General features: G+C 37.5%; 1 protein-coding gene across 2 annotated transcripts in view; it reads left to right on the top strand.

Annotated features, from left to right (window-relative positions):
- cwc27 (CWC27 spliceosome associated cyclophilin) overlaps positions 1 to 26,396 on the top strand; it is a 106,103-nt gene that overhangs the window by 74,507 nt on the left and 5,200 nt on the right. Inside the window, exons 11-14 of one of the 2 annotated variants that reach the window (XM_015338549.2) lie at positions 3,966 to 4,078; positions 18,095 to 18,204; positions 18,750 to 18,853; positions 24,139 to 24,804. In XM_015338549.2, the coding sequence (XP_015194035.2) occupies positions 3,966 to 4,078; positions 18,095 to 18,204; positions 18,750 to 18,853; positions 24,139 to 24,163 (352 nt within the window). In that variant the 3' untranslated portion in view covers positions 24,164 to 24,804. Of the gene's footprint in view, positions 1 to 3,965; positions 4,079 to 18,094; positions 18,205 to 18,749; positions 18,854 to 24,138; positions 24,805 to 26,396 lie in introns of those variants that run through there. The other variant, XM_015338538.2, reaches the window with a different exon arrangement.

Raw genomic sequence — 26,396 nt, forward strand, 5'->3', positions numbered from 1 at the left:
CAGTTTTAGGAAATATTCAAGGAGCGAGAAATGTTTTCTAAAGGCCTTTCAGGTTCAGACCTGTTTTGGGCTCCAGTGAGGATTGGAATTCTGAGACCAGTTGTAAGATGTGCAGGAGGGGGTGGTGCTAAATGCTCTGGGGCCTTTTGGTGGCAGATTCTAGTGGCCAATTACTTGCATTTTAGGTGCACTGTGCCCTCAGTGAGTTAATCCTGCTGAGTCATAAAAGCTGCTGAGTAATACAATAAACTCATGGAAACAAGTGGTAAATGCTGACTCCTGGGCATGATCCAAAATAAAAAGTCTGCAGCTAATATGTGCTACACAACTGTTCATCATCTTTTAAATACCTTCATAGGTTAGAATACACCACATATGATGTGACATGATCTTATTTCTCCATTTAGATAATCTCCACATCACAAACACAATTTTGTTCTGTCATACTCTGATCTCTTGATTAAAGCACCCACAAAGAATGCCTGAACAGCATGCTGAACGTTTTCCGATCTTTTCTACCTGTAACAGTGTAAATGCTTATCAGATGTCTGACCATACTAGCAGTATGGACGCAAGGGTGCTCCTGTAAACAATTGATGTTGTAGGCATGTGTCTTACTGTCAGTTTCTTTAAACATTGTCTGCAGAAAAGACTGCAGTCACGGGCTGAGATATAAAATCTTTTAAATGTGTTGGTGGGTAACCAAGTCAGTCTGCTGCTAAAGGCTTGTTGACTGTATACTGCAGAGGAGTGAGAGTCTGGGATTCAGAGTGCTCTCGAGATGTTTTGATCAAATTCCACTACAGCTCTGCAACAGAACTCCACAAAGTGTTCAACGGATCACAAAATTCCCATTCTGAAAGTATTCTAGGACCCCTTTAAACCATGATTTAGCAGTTTCAAGAAAGGAAGAGGTCATTTGCTGAATGAATTCCTCTTAGCTACTGCTGTTAGATAAACATCCGTTTCACTTGAATTTTTCTTCATACAGCCCTTAGTGAATATTAAGGTGTTGTGATGGGAGGTTGGGTGTTTATCCAGTGGCTGATATGATTGTTTCAACTGTCACCATAAGAGATCTGCTGTCTTATCTGTATGACTTTCTTCTCTTGTCTGAAATCGGTGCCCTTCCTGTTACCTTTATTAGAGAACTAGCTAAGCTCTACAGGAGCTCAAGTAGGGAGCTGCATCAGCATGCATTGGCTGCAAAGGAACAAGTTAAGGTTTATTCCATGCTGAAAAGAAAAGAGACACAATGTTTCTCCTGTAGAGGTACTACACCTGAAGAAAGCTCCACAGCTGAAAAGTTGTGTCTTTTCTTTTCAGCATGGAATAAAGCTCTACAGTAGGCCTGTCAACTGTCAAAATACTGTTAGATCCAGATTTAATGCCATTTGCTGGCAGGACCAATGACTGATAGATATCTGTCTTACAAGGTGGGATGGAAACTGAGATGCACTTAGATCGAAATTAAAATGAACTTGTGAAAGAATGACCACACAAAACGAGGAAACACTGACGATATTCAGGTTAAAAGAATACAAGAATATCTGTTTTTGCTGGGCTAGAGGAATGTTTCAAAGTACAGTCTTCTCACCATAGCATTGTCTGTCCATTCACGTAGGTACTATAGTTTTTGCCACGCTGAATATACTCCACTGTTAATTTTAAGCCCCACCTGGATATTGCACAATTATCTGTATAACTTGGATTGTTGGGAATTACAGCTTGGATGTAGGAATCCATTATATACACTCACAACCCTGAAAATGTCATTAGTGATGTCATAAGCTGCTTATTTACTTCTGTTTCTCTCAAATGCTATTTATCTTCTTAGGTAAAGCGCATTAAAAAAACTTGGACAACTTTCTCAGTAGTACATATTAATGCTTAAAGGGCAGATTTCACTTGCATCAGAGTTAGGGCAGTGTCATGCTGAGACAGACTCTTATATTCTGGCTGTGTTCCTTAATCAGAGCGATACTAAAGATTTTGCTGTATTCAACAAAGGCTATGTTAACACACAAATAGAAGAGAAGTTGCTCTAAATGTACATTATACTGTAGATATTTTACTTCTCATCCCTCCTTTCCATGTTGCTGTGTAAAGTCCTTTGACGTATGATTACACAGCTCCAATGGAGCCCTTGTGCCGCAAAGCTTTGACTGCGTCAGCAGGAGCTGTCCATCACCACCCTAATGGTACCATGGATGCCAGGTCCATACAAATAAAATTAGGATAATCTAACACATTTTCTTTTACTTTCACTAGGACCTTGTTTTGTTACAATCTGGAATAGTCTTTTAAGGATTTAAAATACTTGCGTTAAATGTCCTGTATTCTAGACTGAAGAGAATTAGTCCTTTTTAGCTATCTTTATATGACAGTCCTCAGAAATCAGGAATGCCTTTTTAAGACTCCAATACCTATTTCGTTTTATGATGACACCTGCGGATTAAATTGTTCTGAATTAGATCTTGAAGCATCGGAAGCATTGGAAAGCCAGAGTATAAGAAACCTTGATTTGAATTGCACATGCATCCCTTTTTTTAAACTGTTTCATCCAATTCAGGGTCTGCTAGTTAAACCAGAGCCTATTCTAGCAAGCAACAGGTGACAGGGGGGATATCAGTCATTCTCGGCGCACACACAAACACCAAGACACACAAACGCACTCACACCAGGACTGATTTTCCCAGGAGCCAATTAACCTACAAGTAAGTCTTTGGACTGTGGGAGGAAACCCATGTGAAACTGGGAGAACATACAGTGCAAAATCCACACAGACAGCACCCCAGGTCTGGAATTGGAATGCTGAGCACCTACATGCCACCCCTGGAATTGCACATTATCATATTGTCAGTTGTTTCATTTTTCACTTGCTTCCACATATGGCTTTGGGAAAAACCTGCAGGCTTCTACATAAAAAAACAGATTCCTTTAATGTTTCCTCAGAATCAGTAATCCATGTGACCTGTCTTCACATGGATGCGCAGCTTCTGTATGTCATTTACCCTATTTTTGTAACATGTACAAAATGGTTATCCTAACTTTCTCAGCTTTCTAATGTAAATTATTAGTGTAGATCAGGAGGAACAACGGGCCTAAAACAGATCCCTGGTGCACACCACTGTTTACATGTCTTAAGATCTCTCCTGTCCCTATTCATTAACCAAATCCTATTCATCAGTCTGTCTCAGAAACTCTAGTCATCTCAGCTGTTGCCCACTAACAAAAGATATGCAGTTGACCACTAATTACAGATTTAAAAAAACTACCGTGTCTCATTGGGGAAAAAAAACGGTAACCACAGACTCAAAAGATGTTGAAAGAATAGTATTCATAATATTTTAAGAAAGGGTACATTAGTACATGGAGAAAGCAGTCATTCCCAATTAGTTGATGTAGGCCTTGGGCTTTTCAGCTCAAGGTTTTTCATCACCATATTAAATTGAGAGAAAACAGTTTCTTTATGATTTTATCCCCTTACCTAGCTTAATTCATTGTGATGATAGAATAAGCCATTTGGACAGTTGCCTAGACATCTGAATTTACACTAAACATTTTGACACTGTTCTGAGGGTTTTATAGAAATAGTCAGGTGAAAGTACTAAGATGTTTGCAGATCATGATGAGCTAAGGTAGGATCCGTCTTCAAAATCGACTTTCTGTAGTCCTTAATGCCTTTGTATGCATGCCAGAGTAATTAAAGCCGTCAGGAGTCTTGTCCTTCCCTGTTCCTCATGGACAGACGTTTAGCAGTTTGTGGCTTTAGAGTTTCCATTATATTTCCAAGCTATTTTGATTTATGGAAGCCCTTCCACATAACAAAATGGTTTTCTGTTCAGTTTGTTTGCATCTGTGGTTTAGAACACATTGGAATTGTAAGCAATGTCCCTGACGTGCTGCAGTTATTCTGCTAAATGACCAGATCTGTGCTCATGTAAACACTTTTCTCTCATCAGTGATGAACTGCGTAAGGAGGCACGTCAGCTGAAGAAAGAGCTTCTGGCAATTAAACAGAGGAAAGAGCAGAATGTGAAAGAAGAAGAAGAAGAAGAAGAAGGAGATGCCGAGAGTAAGAATCTTTTTAATTTGCTAATATTGATTGAAGATTTCTCTCTTCTTTAAACTTCACAGTGGCTGACCCTGTGTATAAGTGAGCTAGCATTTTGTCCTAGAAAGTACTAATTCTCAAAAATGCTAGCCTTTTGTATGACGTTGCAAAGAAAAAGTTTTTTTTGTTTCGAAGCAGGAGCAGTTTATTTTTTAATAGGTCTGCATATTTTTTTATGTACTTTTAAAATACTTAATTGTAAATACATAAATAAATTACCTTTGAATAATACCAGTTATTGTAAGGCTGCTGTACATGCAGTGGACAGAATGAGACATGTAGATAAGGTCCTCCAACAAGCCAGCCTGCAAAGCCATTCATTTGACATGTGCAAGCTGCTCCACATCTTTCTCTGATGTCACTGCATGACTGCAAGTGCCCTGCAACTTGGTGGTTGGTGGTTGGAAGTAGCGACACACCTGGGCCATAGAGCTCATCCTGTACTTTTAATGTCATTTACCATACAGTTCACCAAAGCTCTTAGAAATACAAAACGTTGACTTCAGTAACAGCCAGCCTGCCTGGATTAAGGCTGATTTTATGCCACTGTAACCGAGAGCCTAAAGCCGGCTGTACAAATTGATTTTCATGTTAGCTTCCTTGCAACTGTCCTTCCGTTATGATGTACAATCTGTGGAGTTTGCACAATTTCTGAGATCATTAGTAAAAAAAAAAAGTCACAATCAAAGAGCTGAAAATATTCAACAAAAAAATCAAATGGATGTTTGTCACTTCTTTCACCCCACTTTTATACCCATATTTCATCATCTCCTTGTAGAAGTAACTCCGCTTCCTGGGAAAAGGACAATTAAAGAGATTCCATAAATGCCAGGTGCTGTAGCCATTTCCTGCCAACCCACAGTGACTGAGAGAAATATTTGTTTTTTTTTCCCCATTTACCACAGAACTGAAACACCATATCATGTTATGCTTTATATGTTTGCCAGTTCACCCAGAGAAGATAAAATGTGTGTTTTTGGCTAGTTTTGAGAACCACATTGGCTTAGGGCAAGCCCATAAATAATAACCCAGTAACAATAAGCATTATCCCGCAACACAAGAGGCAACCAGTCTCCCCTGGTGCCTTCTATTTGGCAGTTAAGTTAGTGCCAGGGCAGTGTCAAGCAGTCACCAGACACAAACGCAGAGAATAAAAGTAGTTTGTTAGGCGAACTGCACTGCATGGTACAGTATTTTAAGTGAATTGCCTCCAGATTTCACTGACACTTGATTCATACTTTATTGCTTCCCACTTCAGCAGTACTTTGAAGGGTGAAGGTCATAACTGGAATTTTGTGGCAGATTCATTTAATTTTACAACCTACCCTGGATGTTTTATTTTTTGAGACCAGCGTCTCCTGAAACCTGTGCTCTGCAAGAATGTTCTGACGATAACATCAATTTGGAAATAATCAATATCCTTGCAGTTTTTATTATTTTCTTCAGCTGGAATTCAGTCTTTAATAATGTAATGACTTTTAATGTTTATAGTCTAACAGCCTTGTATCTATCTTGATGCACACTTGAACGTTGGTGTCCAGAAGCATTACAAATAAATGCTTATAGAGAGACAAACATGTTTAGAAGTGTGAAGGTGTTACTCCAAAATCAAAAATTAGCTTAACTTTTAAAGATGGTATAAACAGTAAAGGAAAGAGGAATGCATTGTAATGTATATCTTCTTTTCAACCTTGATTTTCACTTTCAGGTAAACTTGTATAATCTTTTTTTTCCAGTCAGTTTAGGGGAAGCTATTCTTTATAGGTGGGTCCCCACTCAACATTTCCTCACTTTTATGCCATTGACTTTATGTGACTGTGGGCACGAAAATTTCCTGATGTTACATCAAAAGGATCTAAAATCCACCCTTAAAACAGAAGTGCAAATATATTTAAATGAATTTACTATAAAACTTTGCATTATATCAGTATTATTACAGATACATGGTTATAAGAGAATAGTTATATGTTTGAGAGGTTTTTTAAACCTTTTCTATGCTCTGACTTTACATCCTCTGAATTGTGCCATAATTAGTGCACCTTTGTACACTATTTATGGCATATTATATACACTATTATATACATATACATATCATGTACACTATGTATGGCATATATTATACTGTACATAAAAGTTTAATTGTGTGTTGCTTTCATTTTCATATGCAGTATACATACACAATTCACTAAACATTAAAGGTATTACAATTTTAAATATTATGTTTAATGTCTAATGAGTATAATGTTTGAAAATATTCATAATTCACACACCAAGCTACCAGCAGCTATGTCACCCTTCAACTCACAACTGGCAGCCCACTGAAGCAAAGCAGGTGTGAGCCTGGTCAGTACCTGGATGGGGGACCTCCTGGGAAAGCAAAGGTTGCTGCTGGAAGAGGTGTTAGTGGAACCAGTAGGAGACACTCACCATGCAGTCTGCGTAGGTCCTAATGTCTAATAATATACTATACTGTAAAAAAGGCGCTGTCCTTCAGATGAGACGTAAAACCGAAATCATGACTCTCTGTGGCCATTAAATCCAAGGGTGATTGTTGAAAAGTGTCCTGGCCAATTTTTCCCCTGGCCTTTACCAATCATGGGCTCCTAATAATCCCCATCTTTGAATTGACTTCATCACTGTTGTCTCCTCCCCACTAGCTTTGCCATCCAGGTGGGGCTACACCTTTGTGTTTCCATTACCTGTAAAGCAATTTTACTGGAAGGAATTATTATTTTGTGTGCGTTTCAAACATTTAAGTGCTCAGCTTAATGGATTGTTAATGGATTGTTAATCATTGTGTTTTTGCACCTAAAACGTGATTGTACACACTCTAGACATACGTCGTCATGTTCCAGTCACTATCACTCTTCAAATATATTGATTCTTATAAAACAATATCCTTCAGGAAATATTTACGTCCTGTCCATTCCCATTAAGCCCTATTTCCTTTGTTTCTTATTGGAAATACAGTAGGTCCCCACTTAACGTTGAGTCACTTCTAAATATTTTAATGCTTGTAGTTAGTATTTAGAAATATCAGTAGATCATAACACCAAATAGAACAATTGATTAATTTTATTTGTGCTGCATAAAGGAGCCAGGGAGTTTTTTCAGGATCCTGTAGTTAATATGCATTAAAAATCATTAGTGAAAATGGGTTTTGGTCATCTAGAAACTACAAGTCAATTAGTTTTACTTTACGAAGATGTGCCTGGAAGGACCAACATTTGTCTTCACTTCACCCCCCCACAGAAGAACAGCTGTGGTGAAACATCAAGATCACACCGTCTTCTGTTACAATCTGGATGTCTGCTCTGAACTTACCTGTTAATACTGAACTTGGAAGCAGATGCTTCCATGTGCTCTTCTGAATCACACACACTTACTCACCTTTCATTTTGGTATCCAACAATACCCGTAGTTGTCACCACAATTTTTATATCCCAATATAAAAATAACTGGTACCCTGGCAAACCTTCAAAGATTAAGCATTTATGAAACATCACTGGCCTTTCTTAATACAATCTGATTATTTTGTAAATTATCTGACAAAAAAAGATATAAACTTTGCCCCACTTAATTTTAGGACTGGCTAAACAATTTAGAAAATGTTAACCTACTGTACTTCATTACTATAAAACGTAGTATGTATATGTATGTACTGATTTTGCAATTGACAATTGTACAACACTCGAGGGATGATGAAATCGTTTATTAATGAAAGAATATAAAGTGAATATTTTGTTAGTGACAGCAAGTTTGAAACTTGTGTTAATTGGCAAACATTTTATAGCAGTCATTAAACAAATTCCCTCAAAGTTTGCACATTATAACTTCTGCTCAAAGGTTCTGGATTTTCCAAAATCCACATTACTTTTAATTTTAGAAGGTTTTACTTTACAAGACTTGACACATATATTCATCCCACTAAGGTGTTTGGAGGGTACTTTTTCCTCACATATACCACAGCAACACCTTGAGAGCACTTTTAAATTCATCCCAACCCATTTAACTATGTATTCAGCCTGTGTGTTTACATTAAATTTTAAATACAGATTAAAATTTATTATTCTCTTGGGATGCAAAGAAAAAAAACATGCTTACTTTCAATTTGCTGTATTTTATGTAAAGCAGCTTGAAAAGTGAAGATATGCAGCCTTCGACCTTTAAATTTTGGTTGTAGTATCTGTTATTTTTCATGCTATTAGTAGGTAAAGCCTCTGGGAGTAAAAGGGACAGACTTGCATGGTTTTCCTTTATGTTGGTTTGTTTGTAGTCTGTAATAATCACACAGAGTAAAATAAGAGACATATGGAGACTCTTGGCTATTACAAACAAGTCCTGGAACCAAACCTGAATAACTACCTGTATCAACGTTCCTTCACTCCAACACTGCTGATATACTACTCTGAATGGGCAGAGCTATGTTATAGAAAACTATGTGGGGTACTTTTCATTCTATAGTTGAGTTATTTATTGTTTTGTTTTTATTTCAAATGGTAAGGGTTATGCTATTAAATTACCTTGCCAAGGAGAGTTTGCAGGTAGACACTTTCATACCATCGGAATGGACAAATTCCCTGGTTAACACTGCAACACTTATATAAGGGCAATTGATGTAAGTCAGTAGTTTTTATACTTTTAAACGAGTCAGTCATACAAAACTCATACAAAACTCTTTTTGAGTGCAGTTGTTTCTGCCAAAATGTGCTAAAGTTACAAATAAAACAATTTGATGAAAAACACTAGCTTAAAATGTAATGTCATCTGTATTTTTTCTGGATCAGGACTGTTGTTTCTGTATCAGTGTAAAGACATTTACTTATGACATGTATTCATTTTTTAAATTTTCAAATAATGTAATTCACTTGGCTGAACATTCTGTTTTTACAACAGTATGTATTAACAGTGGTCAGTCAGTATCATGGAGAAGCACGCTTGTCGGTACAGGGGGGCACTGATAAGCAGTTGGCACCAAATGTTTAAACACTGAAAATGAGCATCGAGTTCTTCTAAGAATTCGGTGTTACATTCAGCATTCACGCTACCAGAAGAAAAAAAAGACTTGTTTTACTACTTTTGTTGAGAGCTGTTTCTACATGTCCCCCATCTTCCCTGAAAGATTTCTCGCAGTTTCAGTCATCTGTCTTTGTTTTCTTTAATTTTGAAAATCAATCCATCATCAAACTTGTCATCTAAACTTGTGTGGAGCTTTGCTCCCCAAGTACCTCACAGGCAGTTTCCTTTTTCTGAATAAAACTCGTAAAATAATGGGCACAGGGTTGCGTTCAGTTTGAAGTTAAATTGGTCTTAATACTATACTGCTTGTATTGTTGACCCATAAAAACAACAACAGAAGAAAAGACACCAGCTCAGCTTCAGAGGTGTAATTACAATGGAGCAGACAAGCAAGAAGAGATGATGCCAAATCCCCATCAGCTGAGTCCTGGCACTTAGCCTCTGATTCGCTGCCCGACTGTCTAGGCATATACTGTAGCTGGAAAGAGTGGACCTCCCTGAGCTGCACGTGTTGATTTAAGGTCCTGCACTTACACAAGTCTTTGTGTATTTACAGTGCCCTGCACAAGGATTCTGACCCTTTACAAAATGATGTTGACGTTTTTTTTAACTTGAAGTTTTATTTGAAGCTTAAAAGCTCCAACTAAAGACTTCTAACAGCAAGATAAGAGACAGTAAAAGTCAGCAGAAACTAAAGAGAAGAACAGAAGTATATTGAATGCATAAGTACTCAGGCCAATAAACGCAGTATTTCGTGGAAGGTCCTTTGGCACCAATTACAGCCTCAAATATTTTTAGGAAAGTGTCTACCAACTTTGTACACCACCTTGGTGTTATTTTTGCCCTTTGTTCTTGGCAGATTTGTTTACATTTTGCACAGTTGCTTGGGGATCACTTATGGAAAGCAGTTTTCCAGTCTTTCCACAGATTCCCAATAGGATTCCAGTCAGGACGTTGGGCCGCTCAAGGACATTCACTTATTTATTCTTCTGTTATTCCAGTGGTGTGAAAGATTATTTTTTTCTCCGTTCTAGGCCTGAAGCAGGTTTTCCTGACTGGTTTCCCAGTCTCTGCTGACGAGAAGCAGAGCTATAATATAATGCTCCCACCACCGGGCTTGACAGTAGGGATGGTGTTGACTGAGGAATGCACTATATAACACTTGGCATTCTTTTTTAATGTTTTCATTATTCTTGCTCACCATTGAAAATTGAACTTCTTTTTAAATTAACATCAATATTTCAATCAAGGTCAAAATAACTTTTTCAGCATTTTAGAATATATGTAGTGTTTGGTTTCTTTACACTACATAAATGATGAAAAGAAGACTTTATATAGAATGCCCTCCACAAGTATTGGGCCTCTCTGCCCCTCCTGCCTCCTCCCCTCTCCCAGCTTCTGTTCTTCTGTGCTATTTAATCTTTGCTGCCTGCCCTGTCTTTCTCACACCTGAAGAAGGCTTCACAGCAGAAGCGTTGTGTTTTCTCTCTTCTCTTTTCAGCAGGGAATAAACCTATTACTTGTTCCTTTGCAAAATTACAGAATGTCACCTTCTATTTATGGCTATTTCTGTCCATTCATACTTTACAGTTTTAATAATACCACTTTTTGTGTTCCATTCCCCCATTTTCCGTGAGCATATGTGTTGGGACAAATTAATTTAAAGCAAATAAAAGTAGTATAAACCTTAGTATCTGAGTGCAAATCCTTTGCACACAATAACTCCATAAAGCCTACAACCTATTGACCTCACTAATTTATTTTTTCTCGGTTGTTCTTTTGAGATGCTTGCCAAGCTTTTGCTGCTGTCATTTCTCAAATCCGAATTGTTTGAGTATACAGCAGAAATAGCAGTTTTGACTTCATTGTCCCATTACTTGTGAAGAGCATTGTTCTGTGATCCAGGATATCTGATTAACCAGTACAGTGTTTTTGGGCAAATATGACTATACTGTTCCTAGATCTCAGAAAGTGAGTGAAATTTCTATGAAATCAAGGACAGAAGGGCCATACAACCCTATAATAACACCTGAAGAATGATCCATGGAATGATTTCACGAACTGGGAAAGCTGGGAAACATTGGACGCATGCCAAGATGCCAGCCTTCTCAAAAAATACACACACACCATCGTACAGTGAAGCTTAACATTAGTTTAAAGGAAAATGCTTAAAAGAAAATATGTTTTAAGGCTACATTCCTTATCCTTTGTAGTAGTGTGTACATTTTACTCTATCAAAACTGCCAACATGGCTATCAGAATTAATTGACACAGACACCAGCTTCATGGACTTCAGTGAATGCTAGCTATCAGCGGATCAACAGGATTTACAACCTTTTAAAATATCACTGATAAGCATAGTTTCACGCACATTACCTAAATAGTTATACCAACCTATTGCATTATGCCACATTATATTTTTGATGCGGCTGAAAGACTAACTACAGTTCACTAACAGACTACTCTTTCATTAAATTATGTGTTATGGTTTGATCTCATTTCCTTCCAAAAACTTAATCTGACTCAAAGGTAAATGTGTAAAATTATAACATTGCAAGAAAGACAAATAAAATTTTGATGTACAGTATCTTATGTATGATAGATATAATGAAATCATATAGTACAGAGACCTTAGGCCTTTTCTTATAATAAATTACATTTAACAAATTATTAAACTGGAGTCAGCCCATTCACTCGTAAATCATTTCAGATCATTCAGTTCCAATAAAATGGAAGAATGACAAGGATAGAGAAATTTTAAGAACAGTTTTCCGAGTAGAGCAGCCTTCTGCTATTATCTGCGGCCTCTGTCTAATGTGAAGTAAAGTTTCTTCAGCCGTGCATTTCCAGCCCTGCTCTGGTTATTTGGATAGCAGGTATACAGAGGCTTTACACACAGATTTTAGCTCAGTCTTAAAAGCAAACGCATTCCTTCTCTTTGTACCAGTAAGAGCAACTTGCTTTTAGGTCACTGGCATCAACTATAATGGCAGAGCCAATTGTCTCCTCAGAATACACCAAAAAAGCTAAAAGAGACATTTGTACCTTTGGTGTGATTATTTTAGACAGACATCTCTTCAATTTTCAAGACATAAATAGTATGTTCCTCTCGTCTGGTTTTCTCTCTCTTGGCATTACCGTCCCTTTCCAGAGCCAAAAAAAAGAAATGCAAAAAAGCACTGTCCGTTTTGTACCCACCCTGAATGATGTGGCAACATTTTTTTTATACCACTTGATTTATTTATACAGGGTATGTCTGTGTGCAAGGGGTGGTTTATTTCGGTGACACACTGTCAGTCATTCTGGAGATGTGGGTAGGAAAACATAAATGAGACTAGGGAATAGAGCAACCTGCTCTTCTCTGAAAGTTCAATGGACTCAATGTACATTTTAGGAATTAAATTGGTATTTGTTATGTTATAAAACTGTATTCTTTATATTGGTCAATTTTGGCAGGATTTTACAGATCTTTTCCTCAACCAAACAAAAGTAAGTAAAAAGAGCTGATTGTCACAAATAGCTTCATTGAGAGAAGCCCAAAACATATATATATATTTTATTATTCCTATTCTGTGGCTTTTTTGTGTCAAATGATGATTTGATTCTAGAGGAATCACTATAGTTTGTGCTTCTAAATCTGCCATTACCCAACGCTTTTATGACCTTTTAAAATTCCCTCCTGGGATGTACCAATTGTAAAACTGATTGCTATCCTTCCGAGTTTCAACTGGAATGTGAAATTGTTTCATATGATTAGAATCGGTGCTGATAGATCAAGGAGCCTCTGTCAAACAAAACACTTAATTTGTGAAGCTGTTTGACACCTGCACTGATCTGCAAGAAGCTGCTAAAATAGTTACCTACTGGAGGCCTTTTTCACAACATTGCTTTGTTTCTTCTCAAAATGCTGATTGGCAAGGGAAAAGCTGTTTGTGATGAAGAGGCCTCTGTTTTTTCTCTTGTTGCCACAACATCAGAGGCTTGATTTGTAGCTTTTTGGCCTGAGTGACAGGACAGATCAGGAATGCTGTCAAAATGGCCGTCAAACTCAAAGATAGTATTTAGTGACAACAGCTGGAGAGGTAAGAAATGTTCTTCCTATGGTGCCTGAGGGCATCATCATTCAGCGTCCCGCATGTCTCAGATGGTAAATGAGAGAGCTGAATGGGCTAGTATAAAGTTATAGATTTTTGCTGACAGAAGAAAACAAAATTCTGGAAAGCTGGGCATGCGGCATTGCATGGTGGACTTTTGTGACCTCCTAATGAACATTTACAGTAGCCCTGTGTCCATTGTCCCTTCTGTTTTGTGCAATTCCAGAAGACCTGAAGATTCCAGATGTTTAAAGATTACATTCATAAGGCAAATACCTACCTGACCTACCAAAAACAGGTGATCACGTGATTTTTGGCAAATTTCATTTTGTTGTGGCTAAAGTGTTGCTGGAGCTTCTGGAGTTTACAATGCCAGCTTGGCCTTCTTACTTAACTCTACAATATGTAATAATTGAAGAATGTCTTTTTGTCTCCATGTTTAATGTCACTTTTGTGGATTCCAGATGATGAGTGGTCCTTAATATTTTGTTACAAAAATAACTGAAACACTTTGTGAATGCAGTCTTCAACATGTTAATTGTGACAATGGTGACATATAGCTGTCTTGATTAAGTGGGCTGGGTATTCTGCTCTTTCTTGGAACATGTAGTTAAGATCCAGTGAAGGTATAGTAACACTTGTATACAGAGCCAGGCAAAACTTATCAGACGCTTAAACACTGTTCACATTTTATTGCTTTAAACCTGGCAATCGTGACACTTTGAACAAGTAATGTTATAAACGTACTTCATTCATTCACTCAGCAAAAACAAAAAGTAAATAATTGATATGACAGAAAATTGGAAGTGTCATGATTGTTTATGAATTCAGGCCTTTTGCTATGAAAAACCTAGATTAATTTGAATGTTCAAAATTAAAAATAAAAAAAACAGTTTGCCTCTGACCAATAGTGGTTCTCATGATTTCAGAAAAAAAAACACCAGTCCCTGTGAGGGATCTTGGTAAGGTAGTGAGTTTAAAAACAATATTCAATAATGAAGACTATGGAGTTTTCAAAGCAAGTCAGTGATAGTCATTGAAAAGCAAAGATCAGGAGACGGGTACAAAAAATGTCAAAGTCCCTGAATCTCCCTGTGAGTACAACGAGTCATCGAGAAATGAAAGGTGCCTCATACCACCCAGACACTGCCTAGATCAGGCCAATCCTTCAAACTGAGCTGTCGGACAAGGAAGCAGGACACTGGTGAGGGATGCCAATGAAAACGAAGAGCTACAGAGTTCAGTTGCCAAGATGGGAAAAAATCTGCACCAGTCAAGGACACTTCTGGTGTGGCCAGATGGCAGAAAGGACGCCATTATGAAAAATAAGCAATCTCAAAGCCCATACAGAGTTTGCAGCACCTGAGTGATCTTGCCTAAATGTGACTAAAGTTGTTGTGGTTAGATGAGACCAAACTGGAGCTTTTTTGTGGTCGAAATGTCAAGTGTTATGTTTGGTGCAATCACAACACGTCACCCAGTCAACAACCTCCCTCTGTTCAACCATGGTAGTAGCAGCATCATCCTATTGGACTACAGTTCCTCAGTAGGGATAAGATTGAAGGAAAGTGGATGGAGAAAAGTACAGGCAAATACCAGATGAAAATTTGTGTCAGTTTGCTAAAGACTTAAAATTGGGCAAACACTCACTTTTTAGCACGAAAGTGATCCAAAACACAAGGCCAGTACTACACAGGAATGGCTTTAGAATAATTAAGTGAATGTCCTTGATTGGCCCAAAGTCCTGACTGGAATCGGGGAATCTGTGGACAGACTGGAAAACTGCTTTCCATAAGTAATCCCCAAGCAACATTCCATAACTTGAGCAAATCTGCCAAGAAGAATGGGCACCAAGCTGGTGCACAATGTTGATGGAGATTTACTCAAAAACACTTGAGGCTGTCATTGGAGCCAAAGGTGATTTCACCAAATATTGAGTTCACAAGTCAGAATACACCCATTCCCAGACTTATATAAGTCTTTCATTACACATATTTTTGTCACCAGATTTTTATGTACAGGTACAACCCTATCTTTGCTTTCTTGTTGTGTGCAACCCTATAAAGAATTACCATTTGTGATGTTTATAAATAAAACCATTTACTTAATAAAAAAAAACATTTGAAAACCCTGTAAATAGAATAATTAAACAAAATGCCATACATTTAAAAAATGTGCAGTACAGTAAGTACTAAATAAACCTTGAAGAGAATTACCTTTTAATGAACTTATAAATACTGTACGGCACATTGTACTGTTCAGCAAACACCAAATAAAATGCACAGTACATTAAATGAACGTGGGTGCTTCCTTGGCATCATTACAATAGGAGTTGCTCACAATTTTCAGTGAAAAAGCGAGAGATGGTATGCAGAGGATGTGATACATGCATGAACGCAAAGCGAGATTGAATTTTAAAATAGAGCCCAGGTAGACACCGCAATGCGCTTACAGTTACTCTGCACTATTCATGCTCGGAAGTAACTTTACATAACGTATGGTAGCATAAACTGTCTGTAACCTTACGAAACGTAAACTTTCTGTAACCTGAAACTTTAATTATGGGACCTATGATGTTTTTTTTGCAGTATGTCAAGTTGAATTCTGTATGTCAGTCTTACGCAGCCCGGGAAGGGATGTACTTATTCTTAAATATGTTGGTTTTGCTCTTTAGCTTTTGCCAATATTTACTGGAACTAACCCCTGGAAGTTTTCAGTTTGAGCATACAGGTTTTGAATAAAATATTATTTTAAAAAATGTGTACATGTGTGGACATCGAACAAAAGGCTGTGTACTTTTGCTGTATTTGTGAAGAAAACAAACTGAGGTTTAATGATGAAATGATTTGACTGCCTCATATATCGTCATGTTCCCTGGAATGTTTTGATTGTTAATTCAATCAACCAGATGTTTCAAGTACCCAGATCATATATTTTGAACGATAGAACATACAGTACAGTAGCTATGAAGCGATTTGCACATGGCCATAGGAAAATCTTTTGTATAGATTGGTGAATGAATGTGGTGCCTCAATCTGTATATATACCTATATTTGTGTATCCATGTTGATTCTATGGAGATTCTTTTATTATTTTTTGACAGTATGATAATCTGAAATGACCTCTCAAAGTCTGTAGGAAGTATACCTGCTGTTTCATAGTGTTTCTTATTTTGCTATTTAACCTGTGTTCCCTCAATCTTAGTTTCATTTGCATTAGCAGATTTCATCCAGGAATTCTTCTGTTCCCGAAAGAGATTTTTTTTTTCTTTTCAACAAGTAGGATTATTTTAATTGATGACTTTAGAGAACATAAGTACAATTGCATTAACCACTGTGCATTTTAAGGGAAAAACAGGATAGTATTCAATTACAGACTAGCAGAAGCTTAATATGAAGAGAACTTCCCCACAGCTGTTCTCAAGCTGTTAGTCTGTTCATTTCTTTTCCTCTAGAATGTGTGACTGGATTCCTGTTTTGTTTATATATTATATATTTATTACATTAAGTGAGAAGCATCAGAACTGTAAACCAGGTGGCTATGGCTCCTTTTTGACATTGTGTGAAAACAGTTAACAGGATGCCAACCAGACAGGCAGTTTTTGTTGATGCAACTTTTACCTTTTTGAAAGTGTTTACATTTGGATAGTTCTCAGCCTTCCTTGACATGAGTCAATTATAACGTTAGACTTTCTGTAGCAGCAATGACATTCAATTCATAATTGAGAATTCCTCAGCTTGCTTAAAAGGTTTTAAAACAAATGCTTTAAAGGAAAGGCTACAAATAGGAATTGAGCCCATCTAGGATGTTTGGTTGATGATCCAAAGATCTCCTCCAGTTTTCTCCTGAAAGAAGCCAGGATATTGGCTTCAACGTGTTGTATTCTTCTTTTGGTCTTCATTTAGCCACATGTCAAAGATTATTTTCTAGATTGTGGGTTATTGAAGCGTGCATTTGGCTCTTTCCTGTTTCTGAAAAAAATCTTAATTCTGTTTTGGCAATGTAGTTGTGTCCTTAATGCGGTGTTCTGTCCTGTAACAAATTGTTTAAAAGGTATGTTTTTCTCTAAATGTTTGAGTAATTGTACTGTTTAATTTGCTGTTACTGTAGGTGTGGCCTGAAATCCTAAGGATAGCTATTTCTCTTGCTGTAATCCATTTGGTGGGGTTTAGGACTTTTCCTAAATCAAGCTGTTTAAAACATTTAAAAAACTAGTTAAAAGCACTTAGTGATTTAATAAGTATTTTGAAGTATTTCCAAGTGATTCTGGTATCTCTGTAGCAATATTCGTCTCAATCAAAAGGTAAAAGTAAATAAGAATCTTGGTTGGAAGTTATAATTATGGTGCAATGTTGGTTTCTTTTGAAAAGACTAATGCTCCATTCCATTTATACCATTTACATTTTACACAAAGCATAAAGAATGTTTTTAAAATTCACATTCCCCAGAGTTATAGGTTTCAAGCAAACACATTTCAGCATTCAAGGATGGATACTCGAAACTCAGGTGCTCTTTTGGTTGTTATTTTTTTTCAATGCTAAAATACTGTATGTCCTGGTATATTTTCAAAAAGTTACGGTTCACTGGCCTACGATTCAACAGCCAGCCCAATAAAACTTTTATCTCGGACTACTTTTTGTGAGATTTATTGTCAGTAATAATCTCACTTTTACTGTATTCTCTTTTGTGAATCTTATTGTAACATTTTCTTATATATGATTAGAACATTACAGTTTTGTATATTTGTTTTCATGAAATTGAAGCAAAAAAATACAATTTAAAATCATGAAATCTTCTCGAGCCTGTTCATTAATTTGAGGTTTTTACCTTGCTGGGACAAGTAAAACTATTCTTAATATTTCAGGTCAAGAAACACCCCCCAACATTGCTGTTGTAGAATATTTAGAAGAGAGGAAAAAGTATGAAGATCTGCGAAAACAAAAGCTGAAAAGGGGGGCTGGTCGAGAGGCTCAGGTAAAATTGATGTTTTGACCAGATGCTGTTGTTCCACTGTCTCTGCTATACTGCAGAGCTTTATTTTTAGGGCTGTCAAGCTCATGGCAAAAAAAGATAACTTCTAAAACACTGGTTTTATTTTCATTAGATTAAATGAAGACAAAGTTCATGTTGATGTCTACGTATTTTCAAGGGTTCGTTAAATGCTTGAAATATAAATGAATGGAGTGTTAATGCACCTGCATACACTGGAATAAAATAGGTTTGGACTTAATTGAGAGTTGTAGAGGCAATATTTCTTCTGCGACGGCTGTTTATGGCTGTTAATATTAATGTTTGGCCTATGCTTTTATCCAAAGCGACTGTATTTTATGTAGAGTAATTAATCTTTCAGTATTATTTCCATGGGATGTTTGAAAAGCTCATTCCTCTTCATTGTGCAGATACATGTCTTTTCTTCAAGTCCACTCTGTTATAGGTAATATTCATGAGGACGGGAGACATTCTCCATAACTGCAATTCCAAGTGGCTTACCTATGACCTTGAACTGCATGTTTCCTTAGACACTTGCCCTTTTAAACCAATTTAAGTCCAAGCTGACTGATGCCATCAATGAAGCACCTGAGGAGGACACTGAGGAAGTACCAGAAGATGATGACAAAGGATGGTAAGTGTTCAAAATCAGACCCTGCCAACACTGCATTTTACAATAAATAAAGGCAGCTGAGTAATGAGTGAAATGTCCACAGTGCTGGTGTCATTTCTTGATTCACGGCAGGCTGAAAATTGAACCTGGCACAGGTTGTCTGTGTACTTTTATGAGTTAAAATATCAGAGCAGCACCTTTTAAAATTTAAGTGGTGCACCTGTTGAAAAGCATAGTAATAGGGTAATCGTTATGTGGTTGTGAATAATGTTGAACCTCATCCTATCTGTGTTATGGTCAACATTCCAAATTGCTCCTCTCAGGAACTGAAACAAAAAAAATTAAAAGCAATTTAACAAAGTAATTTGTGGAATTAGGCTTTAATTTAAAGTAATACGTATTTCATCTGTGTCTTATTGTTTCTGTGTAACAGGTTTTGCATGATACTGCATATTCATCTATAATTTGAGAAAATAGGGAAGTTTCTTCCCTATTTCTATATATCTATTGAACATACATCATCTTATGGAATGTTTGATGCTCAGCTATGCAGTATTCCTTGAATTTGTACAATATATGCATCTGTCTCTGAACTTCCTGTTGAGCAAAGCTTATCTACAAGGGGCTCAGGTAGCCTTGGAGAATGTTGAAAGAAATCTGAGAAAAACAGAGGTACCTTTCTTCATTCATAAATTACTGGCATTTTGAAAGACAACATTTCAGTCTCTTGACAGTACTGACACTATTTAAACAGCACGCTCTGTTTATTTTTGTGGTGGTACAATGACCATATGTGAATAAGTCTTGTCACTCAACTGCCTAACTTAAAAAAATAACCATCCAACAAAAGGCTGGGACTGCATCTAGCAGATCAAAACACTTAATGGATTTAAACAAGGGGTGGATTTAATAGTTAAAAACCAGCAGTCTTATGTACATAAGGAGTTTCTTTTGTTTAAAATATCCTTTTGATACATAGCAAAGAAACACATTATGCTTGTTATATAAACTACTTACTGTACATGCCTATGTGTGGAATTTTTCTCTTGTTTGCAGTCATAGATTTTGTATAATAACCACAAACTCTTGTGCTGATTTCTTCTTATTTAGGTTATTACAGTTGTGACTGCAGTGAGCATTTCTGCAGTCTTATGAGTGGAAGCAGTTTGTTTTGAAAGTGCTACTCCTCCTATTATAGTGTCATGCTGTTACAGCAGAGAGCAAGTAGAAAAAGAAGAAATATTGTCTGAGATCAGTAAATCAAAAACCCACTGGCAAATCTGAGGTCACTCTCTTTTTAAAATTGCAAGCCTCCCTCTCACCTATGAGGCTGCGAGACATTTAAAAATAGCAATTTTCAATTTATGACAACATTAGTGTCTGACAGAGTAGGCTCTATCTTTGTTTTCTCTGTAAGCGCCAGAGGCTGCTAGAATATATGTGAAGGATTTTCTGAATTTTGAATGAGTTAATAAGGGATAGCTGTGGCAGCTTTGTGCCATCTCTTAATTTTATGACAATTAAAGTTCAGACAAGTTCGTTAGCTGTTTATTCTTTTTTCTATTAGGTTGGCTAAGCTTCGTTTTCTACTGTTTTTTAACTTTGAATCCACATGTGCAGTAAAAAATAAAAATGGCTATTTTCTTGGCCGTTGGTTTGGATTTTGTCTTTTATGTGCTGTATTAGAAGAAGAATGAGTTCAGGTGGTGAAAATGGAAGCTACGGGTCAAGGTTTATTCATATATGGCATGACTGCCAGATGTTCCATTGTAGATTCTAACTGGAAGTCACAGTCACAAACCGGGGCCGGTCCAGACGACAGCTGACACCTTTGCTAGTAAAATGCCAAGCATTAGCTGAAAGGAAAGCTAAATGTGTCCAAGCCTGGGGCACAGATTCTCGTTCATTCTCAACCAGTGTTGATGTAAAGTGTAGCTTTACACTTTCCTGCGTTAGTTTAAATGGTGTTCAGTAGAAACTCATTGATATCTCATCAGTTCTTCAATAGTCAAGCCATTTTAGACTTTTCCACCCATTTCCTCAACATGAGTATTGCAGATCATTTTTACATATTAAGAGTAGGTACGAAATTCAAAAATATTTTGAACAGAAAATTGATAACACGAGAATCCCAGTGATTCATGTGATTCCCTGATGCTTAATCTTTTTTTTTACAATGTAATGTGTGATTTTTATTGGGGGAGAAAGCATCAGAAATTATCAGGGATCTGTTCATTGCTTCGTAGATGAGAAAGATAGAGCGATATTTTTTGAGGTTGTGACTTAAAAGTCAGAAACGTCTGGAATTTTATACTTTAACTTATTTTTCTTTTTTCAGTCTGTCCTTTATTGTCTGGCTAAAATATATGCTTCAATTTGATTAACTTGTCAGTGTCCCTTTTTTTGCATTTCTTTTATAGATTGATTTATATCCAACATCCTGCAGTGAAAAGTACATCATGCTGTACTTATGATATTTTCAAGAGATTATGAGGAAACAGATTGTTTAGTCATTCAGGATTTAACAATACCAGTTGGAATGAAAAAGGGGTACAGAAAACGGTTGGAATTTTGTACGTTTTCCCTTAAAGTAAAGGTCCAATAGATAGTTTTGGTGTACTCCTTGATTGGGTTTAGCCTACTGGTATTTATTTAAAATATCTTTGATAGGGCAAAATTGGTGGTGGTACCAATGTCATTGCCAAAGACTATATTTCACCAAATAGTTTGATGGTAGAATATGTTGGTTGTCCCGAGAAAATAATGTATGTTATTTCACATTCTCAATAGTTATTCATTTAATTCTTATGTGCTGTTCATTGCTACTTTTTCTGTGTCTTTCAGAGACAGTACATTCTGTAATAGGAAATTTTGCACAAAAAAAGCCGTTGGCAAGTCTTTTTGTAACTTTTGTTAAGTCTCCAGTTTCCCAGGGGAGTAGAAAGTAAGAACATAGGACATATTACAGACAAAAGGAGGCCATTCAGGCAATTTAGCTAATTTGGTTCCTACAGTAGTACACTGCCTAGCAGATGTATTCACCCCCTGCCAATAATATCACATTTTGTTTTCAATTCTGAGGTGATTCAAGCAGGGTTTCCTGCAGGGTTTGCCTGTACTTTGCACCCTTCATTTTCCCCTCAATCCTGACATGCTTCCCCATAACACGAAGCTGGTAAAACAGTGGTTCTGTGTTGGATTTGGTCCAGAACACTGTTTATCTACATTCACAGAATCATACATTTTTGTCTTGTCTGACCATTAAACCTTCTGCAACATGTCTGCAGTATAACTAATACTTGATTTAAGATGAATATTTTACCATAGCGACCAGGTTGAATACATATGCAATTTAGTATCTTGTCATTTAAAAAAAAATCTATTTCCATATCATCAGCACTTATCAGTTTTATCAGTTTGGATTTAAATGTAAAATCCTACTTTAAAGTGGCATGATCACAAGCAATAAAATGTAGATATTTTGTAGGGGGATGGATAATTTTGCATGTCACTGTAACTAATTGGACCAAGAATCTCATCCTGCTGTTTCGATAAAGAAGGCACTGGCTTTTATACAGTATCTACTTCCCCTCATTTCACAAGGCTCAAATTGAGTCCTGTGGCTTGTGTTTCACTGTCGGTTCTGAAGAAATCCATTGGGTTGACTTTGTCAGTACCTTTGAAGAAAAATACTTCAGATGCAGTCTGTCAGTGTGGGATATTCCTTTGAGCTTGGGAATGTATCAGGCTGTGCTTCTCTGGACTGATTCCAAAGCCACTATATCTTTTAAGTGACATAGTAATCAAGCTTGTGCAAAGAATTCTGCATGAGCTCTTGTTAGTGCATTGTGTGGTTTCACCATTATATCTGTTGATTTATTCTTTAATACATATACTGATGGAAAAAAGAAATGCAACACCTCCTCCTCCACACTCTGGCCTCCCGTCTGTGTGGAACAGGCTGTAGAGTGACTCATCAGTGAAGAGGACCTGATGCCAGTGCTGACGAGTCTATCGCAGCCTCTGTCTGGCCCAAGCCAGTCGGGTATGACATCTAGGAGGTGTGAGCAGAGGGCCACTAAGAAGTCACTTTGCTCTAAGGCCAGCAACATGGAGCCTCACTGTCCTGTCACTGATGCAGTGTCTGCCGGCAGTTTCAGCAGCAGTACAGGTGGCAGATCTGAAACAATCTCTCAGATGGACCAGTGCGATGCGTCGGTCCTGCTCTGGTATGGTCAGTCGAGGGCAACCAAATCTTGGGCAGTCATCTGTCCTGCCTGCAGCATGCCAATGGCCCTCTCCTTTGCTCCTGGTGACATTCGAGGCATTCTGGAATTCATAGAAAACTGACTAAGTGTGGCCTTTTTCTTGCAGTGACCTGAACTTTGAATTAAGGCCTTTTTAAAGGTAACCTGATCAGGCATTGTTCCACTTGGACCTCGTTGGGTAAAAGTGTACCTAATAAACTTTCGTGTGATTGGCAAGTTGCAGTGGCTCACAGCACAAGCTGTATTCCTGATCAGAGGGCTTAAAACAAATCGACAACATTTTATGAAAGTCCATAAGATATAACCATAGTATTCTCATTCCAGAAAAAGTTTATTTTTTCCATCAGTATATATGTTGGAACAATGTTTTCCTTTTTAATCTTTTTTAATTTTCCATGCAGCTTCTACAGTGTTTGCTAACCTTCCTAATGTGGAATTATCTGTAAATGTGATTAGCCTGGAGCTTAGTTAAATTAACTAGGACGACTACTGGTCCTAGTACCGATACATGTGATACACCACTAAATACATCACCCCAATCTGAGCTTTCACCCCTTCTGCATTTTTGTTTTCTATCCCTTGACTTCTTCTCCATCCAGAAACATATGATATGAATATACCATAAATGTATACCATCTGTAATTACTGTTAGGAGGTACTTTACCAGATGCCTTTCGAAAATCAAAATATATCAAATCATATGCTCCTCTCGTTTCTTGTTCCGTGTTCTTATAGTGCTAGTCATTTCAAAATTTGCAAGTGGTAGAGAATAGGGTTGACTTTAATCTGTGCCAGTTGATGACTGCTCTTTTTTAGCAATCACAGCTGCTCACATTGTCATGCAGAGCTCAGAGCTGTGAAAGGCAGCTATATGAAATCAGCTGTCACAGTGCTGTTACTAATTGCCCTTTTCTGTGTGAGACCTTCACTGTGGGCTTAGCAAACGTGCAGCATGCAATGGTATGTTGACAGGTGTGTTGGAAAAGCAAAAAAGGGATTTTCTTTAAAATAACTGATACATACTTTCTGTACTTTTAGTCCTGGAGCACAGCCGTCCTGCTGAAGTGGACTCATTTCAACCGCACAGTGACCAGGCGTGCGAGATCAAAAATGCCTCCACACACACCTTTCTTGACATAGATACACAGACAGCAAGCAGCAGGTCTAAGGAGAGCAGGTATAATGAATCTCAGGATGGGATGGGAAAACACGCTGAGTGAACAGAACAAAAGTCTTGTAGAAAATGCCAGTGGGAGGTTTTGAAAAGCGGGTGCGTTTGAGTGACTTGGGAGCCCCTTGAACGGAACATGGGTTACAGCAGGTCAGACACTGGAAGTCAAGTCTGGGCCAGAAGTGTAAACTATTCCATCTGTGTCTGTGTCTACAACCCCTCTCTAAGGAACCAGACCTTTTTTTTTTCCACTCTTCAAAAGCAAAGAAAATAAACCCGAGGGTTTGAAGCCGCGTGTCATGGCAAAGCGGAGAGAACTATTAACTGATTTTGATAAGCACAAGTAGCACAGTAGGGTTTTCTGCAAGAGCTATAATTCTCCGAGATGAAACTGGGGAGCTGTCAGCGCCGAGACTGCTAGACAAATTATCAGGCCAGCCTGCCGTCACAGCGGGAGTCCTCAGGGTCTTCCAGAGTGTAGTCATGACATTCTAGATGAAGCTGTCACATATCTTATATATATATAATACACACATACACATATATATCCATTTGGCAGAGCTTGTAAGTGGTCTGCAGTTGCTCAAAATAAATGTTGGATTGTGGACCTTAACTCTTTCAAATTTGCACTGACAGGGAAGAAGGTTTAAGCTGACATGCTTGAGTTTGCTGGCGGTATTATTCTATTAAGAGTGTGAAAGAAAAACAACATGCATTAAAAGGATAGTTAACAGGCGCTTAGATTTCTCAAATTATAACGTCCAACATTATGCTCTTTAAGTCTCCTTTGCTCTTCTGCAGGTGTATAACCTTGAATTTCTAGCCTTGAGTTTAAAATACCCAGGCAAAACAACAAGAGTGCTTAGGAGAAAGCAAAATGTGAAATGTGTGTTTGGCCAGTTGATATTCGTTGTTAACCTCTTTTTCTTCAAGAATGGTTAGTCAGTAATAATGAATCATAGACCGAAGACCTAGTTTTGCCAAAAGCAAAATTGCATGTGGTTTAAGGATATCGGGTTCATGATAAGTTGTGCAATTAGCCTGATGTTTAAAACCCAGACAGAACTATTACTGTAGTGCATGCTTTCAAGGACTTTTAGGTATCTCAAAAAAACAGATGGCTTTTTTTATCAAAACTGCTAATGCTGGGGGAGAAGGGTCATTTTTCATGAAAAAGCATCAAGACTTGACTTTTTTTTACAATATTCTCCTCTTCTTTAGCTAATGTCTCATTTTGTTAACATCTTATCCATGTAGTGCTTTTTCCCCTCTCCTGAGCTGAGTGCATTAATCAAGAGGACAGTTTGAACAGGTGCAGGATGTCGGCCATGCTTTATTTGTTTCTGTCATAGGTGGTGCAGAGAGGAAGCAGTTTCCACTTGTGGAATAGTGGCACACCCTAAGAACTTAATGAAAAGTCTCCGTTTCCGTCTTTCATCTGTCTGGTTTCAGGTTAATTCCTTTAGCATTGAAAAATTCTGTGATGGATCAAATGCCTTTCCGGTGCCAATTCTATTACAGCAGGCATCTCCAGCCCAGCCCCTGGAGAGCCTCAGTCAAACACTTTCTATAGAAAACAATTAAACCACCTGTTATTGAAGGCTTGCAAAATTTTAATATCAATCAGTTGAGGGTGAATTGTTAAATACGTAAAAAATCATTTGGAACAGAAATCGTTAGCCATCTCGTACCAGAGTTCCTTTAGTTGAGCACATTTCTTGCTTTATTGCTAATCTCTAAAATGAGATGGTTGATGGTTAAGGGCCACCTACTGTATATATGGAATTGGATTGAGGTTCTCTAGGACCAGGGTCATAAACTCCTGCTTCATACTTCTGGAAATAGAAGCAAGAAATGATCAAATAAATAAAACAAAAGTAAACAATAAATGCAGAGCAAAGCAGTCCATTGTTGGTTTGGGGAGAGCTTTAAAAGCTACCACTTTGCTGCTGTAAATGTAAATCGGTGGGCCAGTAGGCGGTACTCTTCCCCCTGACGATTTTCCAAATCAAGGTCTCACTATGGTGATAGGCGATGTTGTGCCGCAGGACACACCATCCTTCAGCTGAGGCATTAACTCAAGGTCCTGGCTGCTGTACTGGTTATTAAAGATTCTGTGATAATA

Source organism: Lepisosteus oculatus, chromosome 3, assembly GCF_040954835.1.
Source record: "Lepisosteus oculatus isolate fLepOcu1 chromosome 3, fLepOcu1.hap2, whole genome shotgun sequence".
NCBI lineage: Eukaryota > Metazoa > Chordata > Actinopteri > Semionotiformes > Lepisosteidae > Lepisosteus > Lepisosteus oculatus.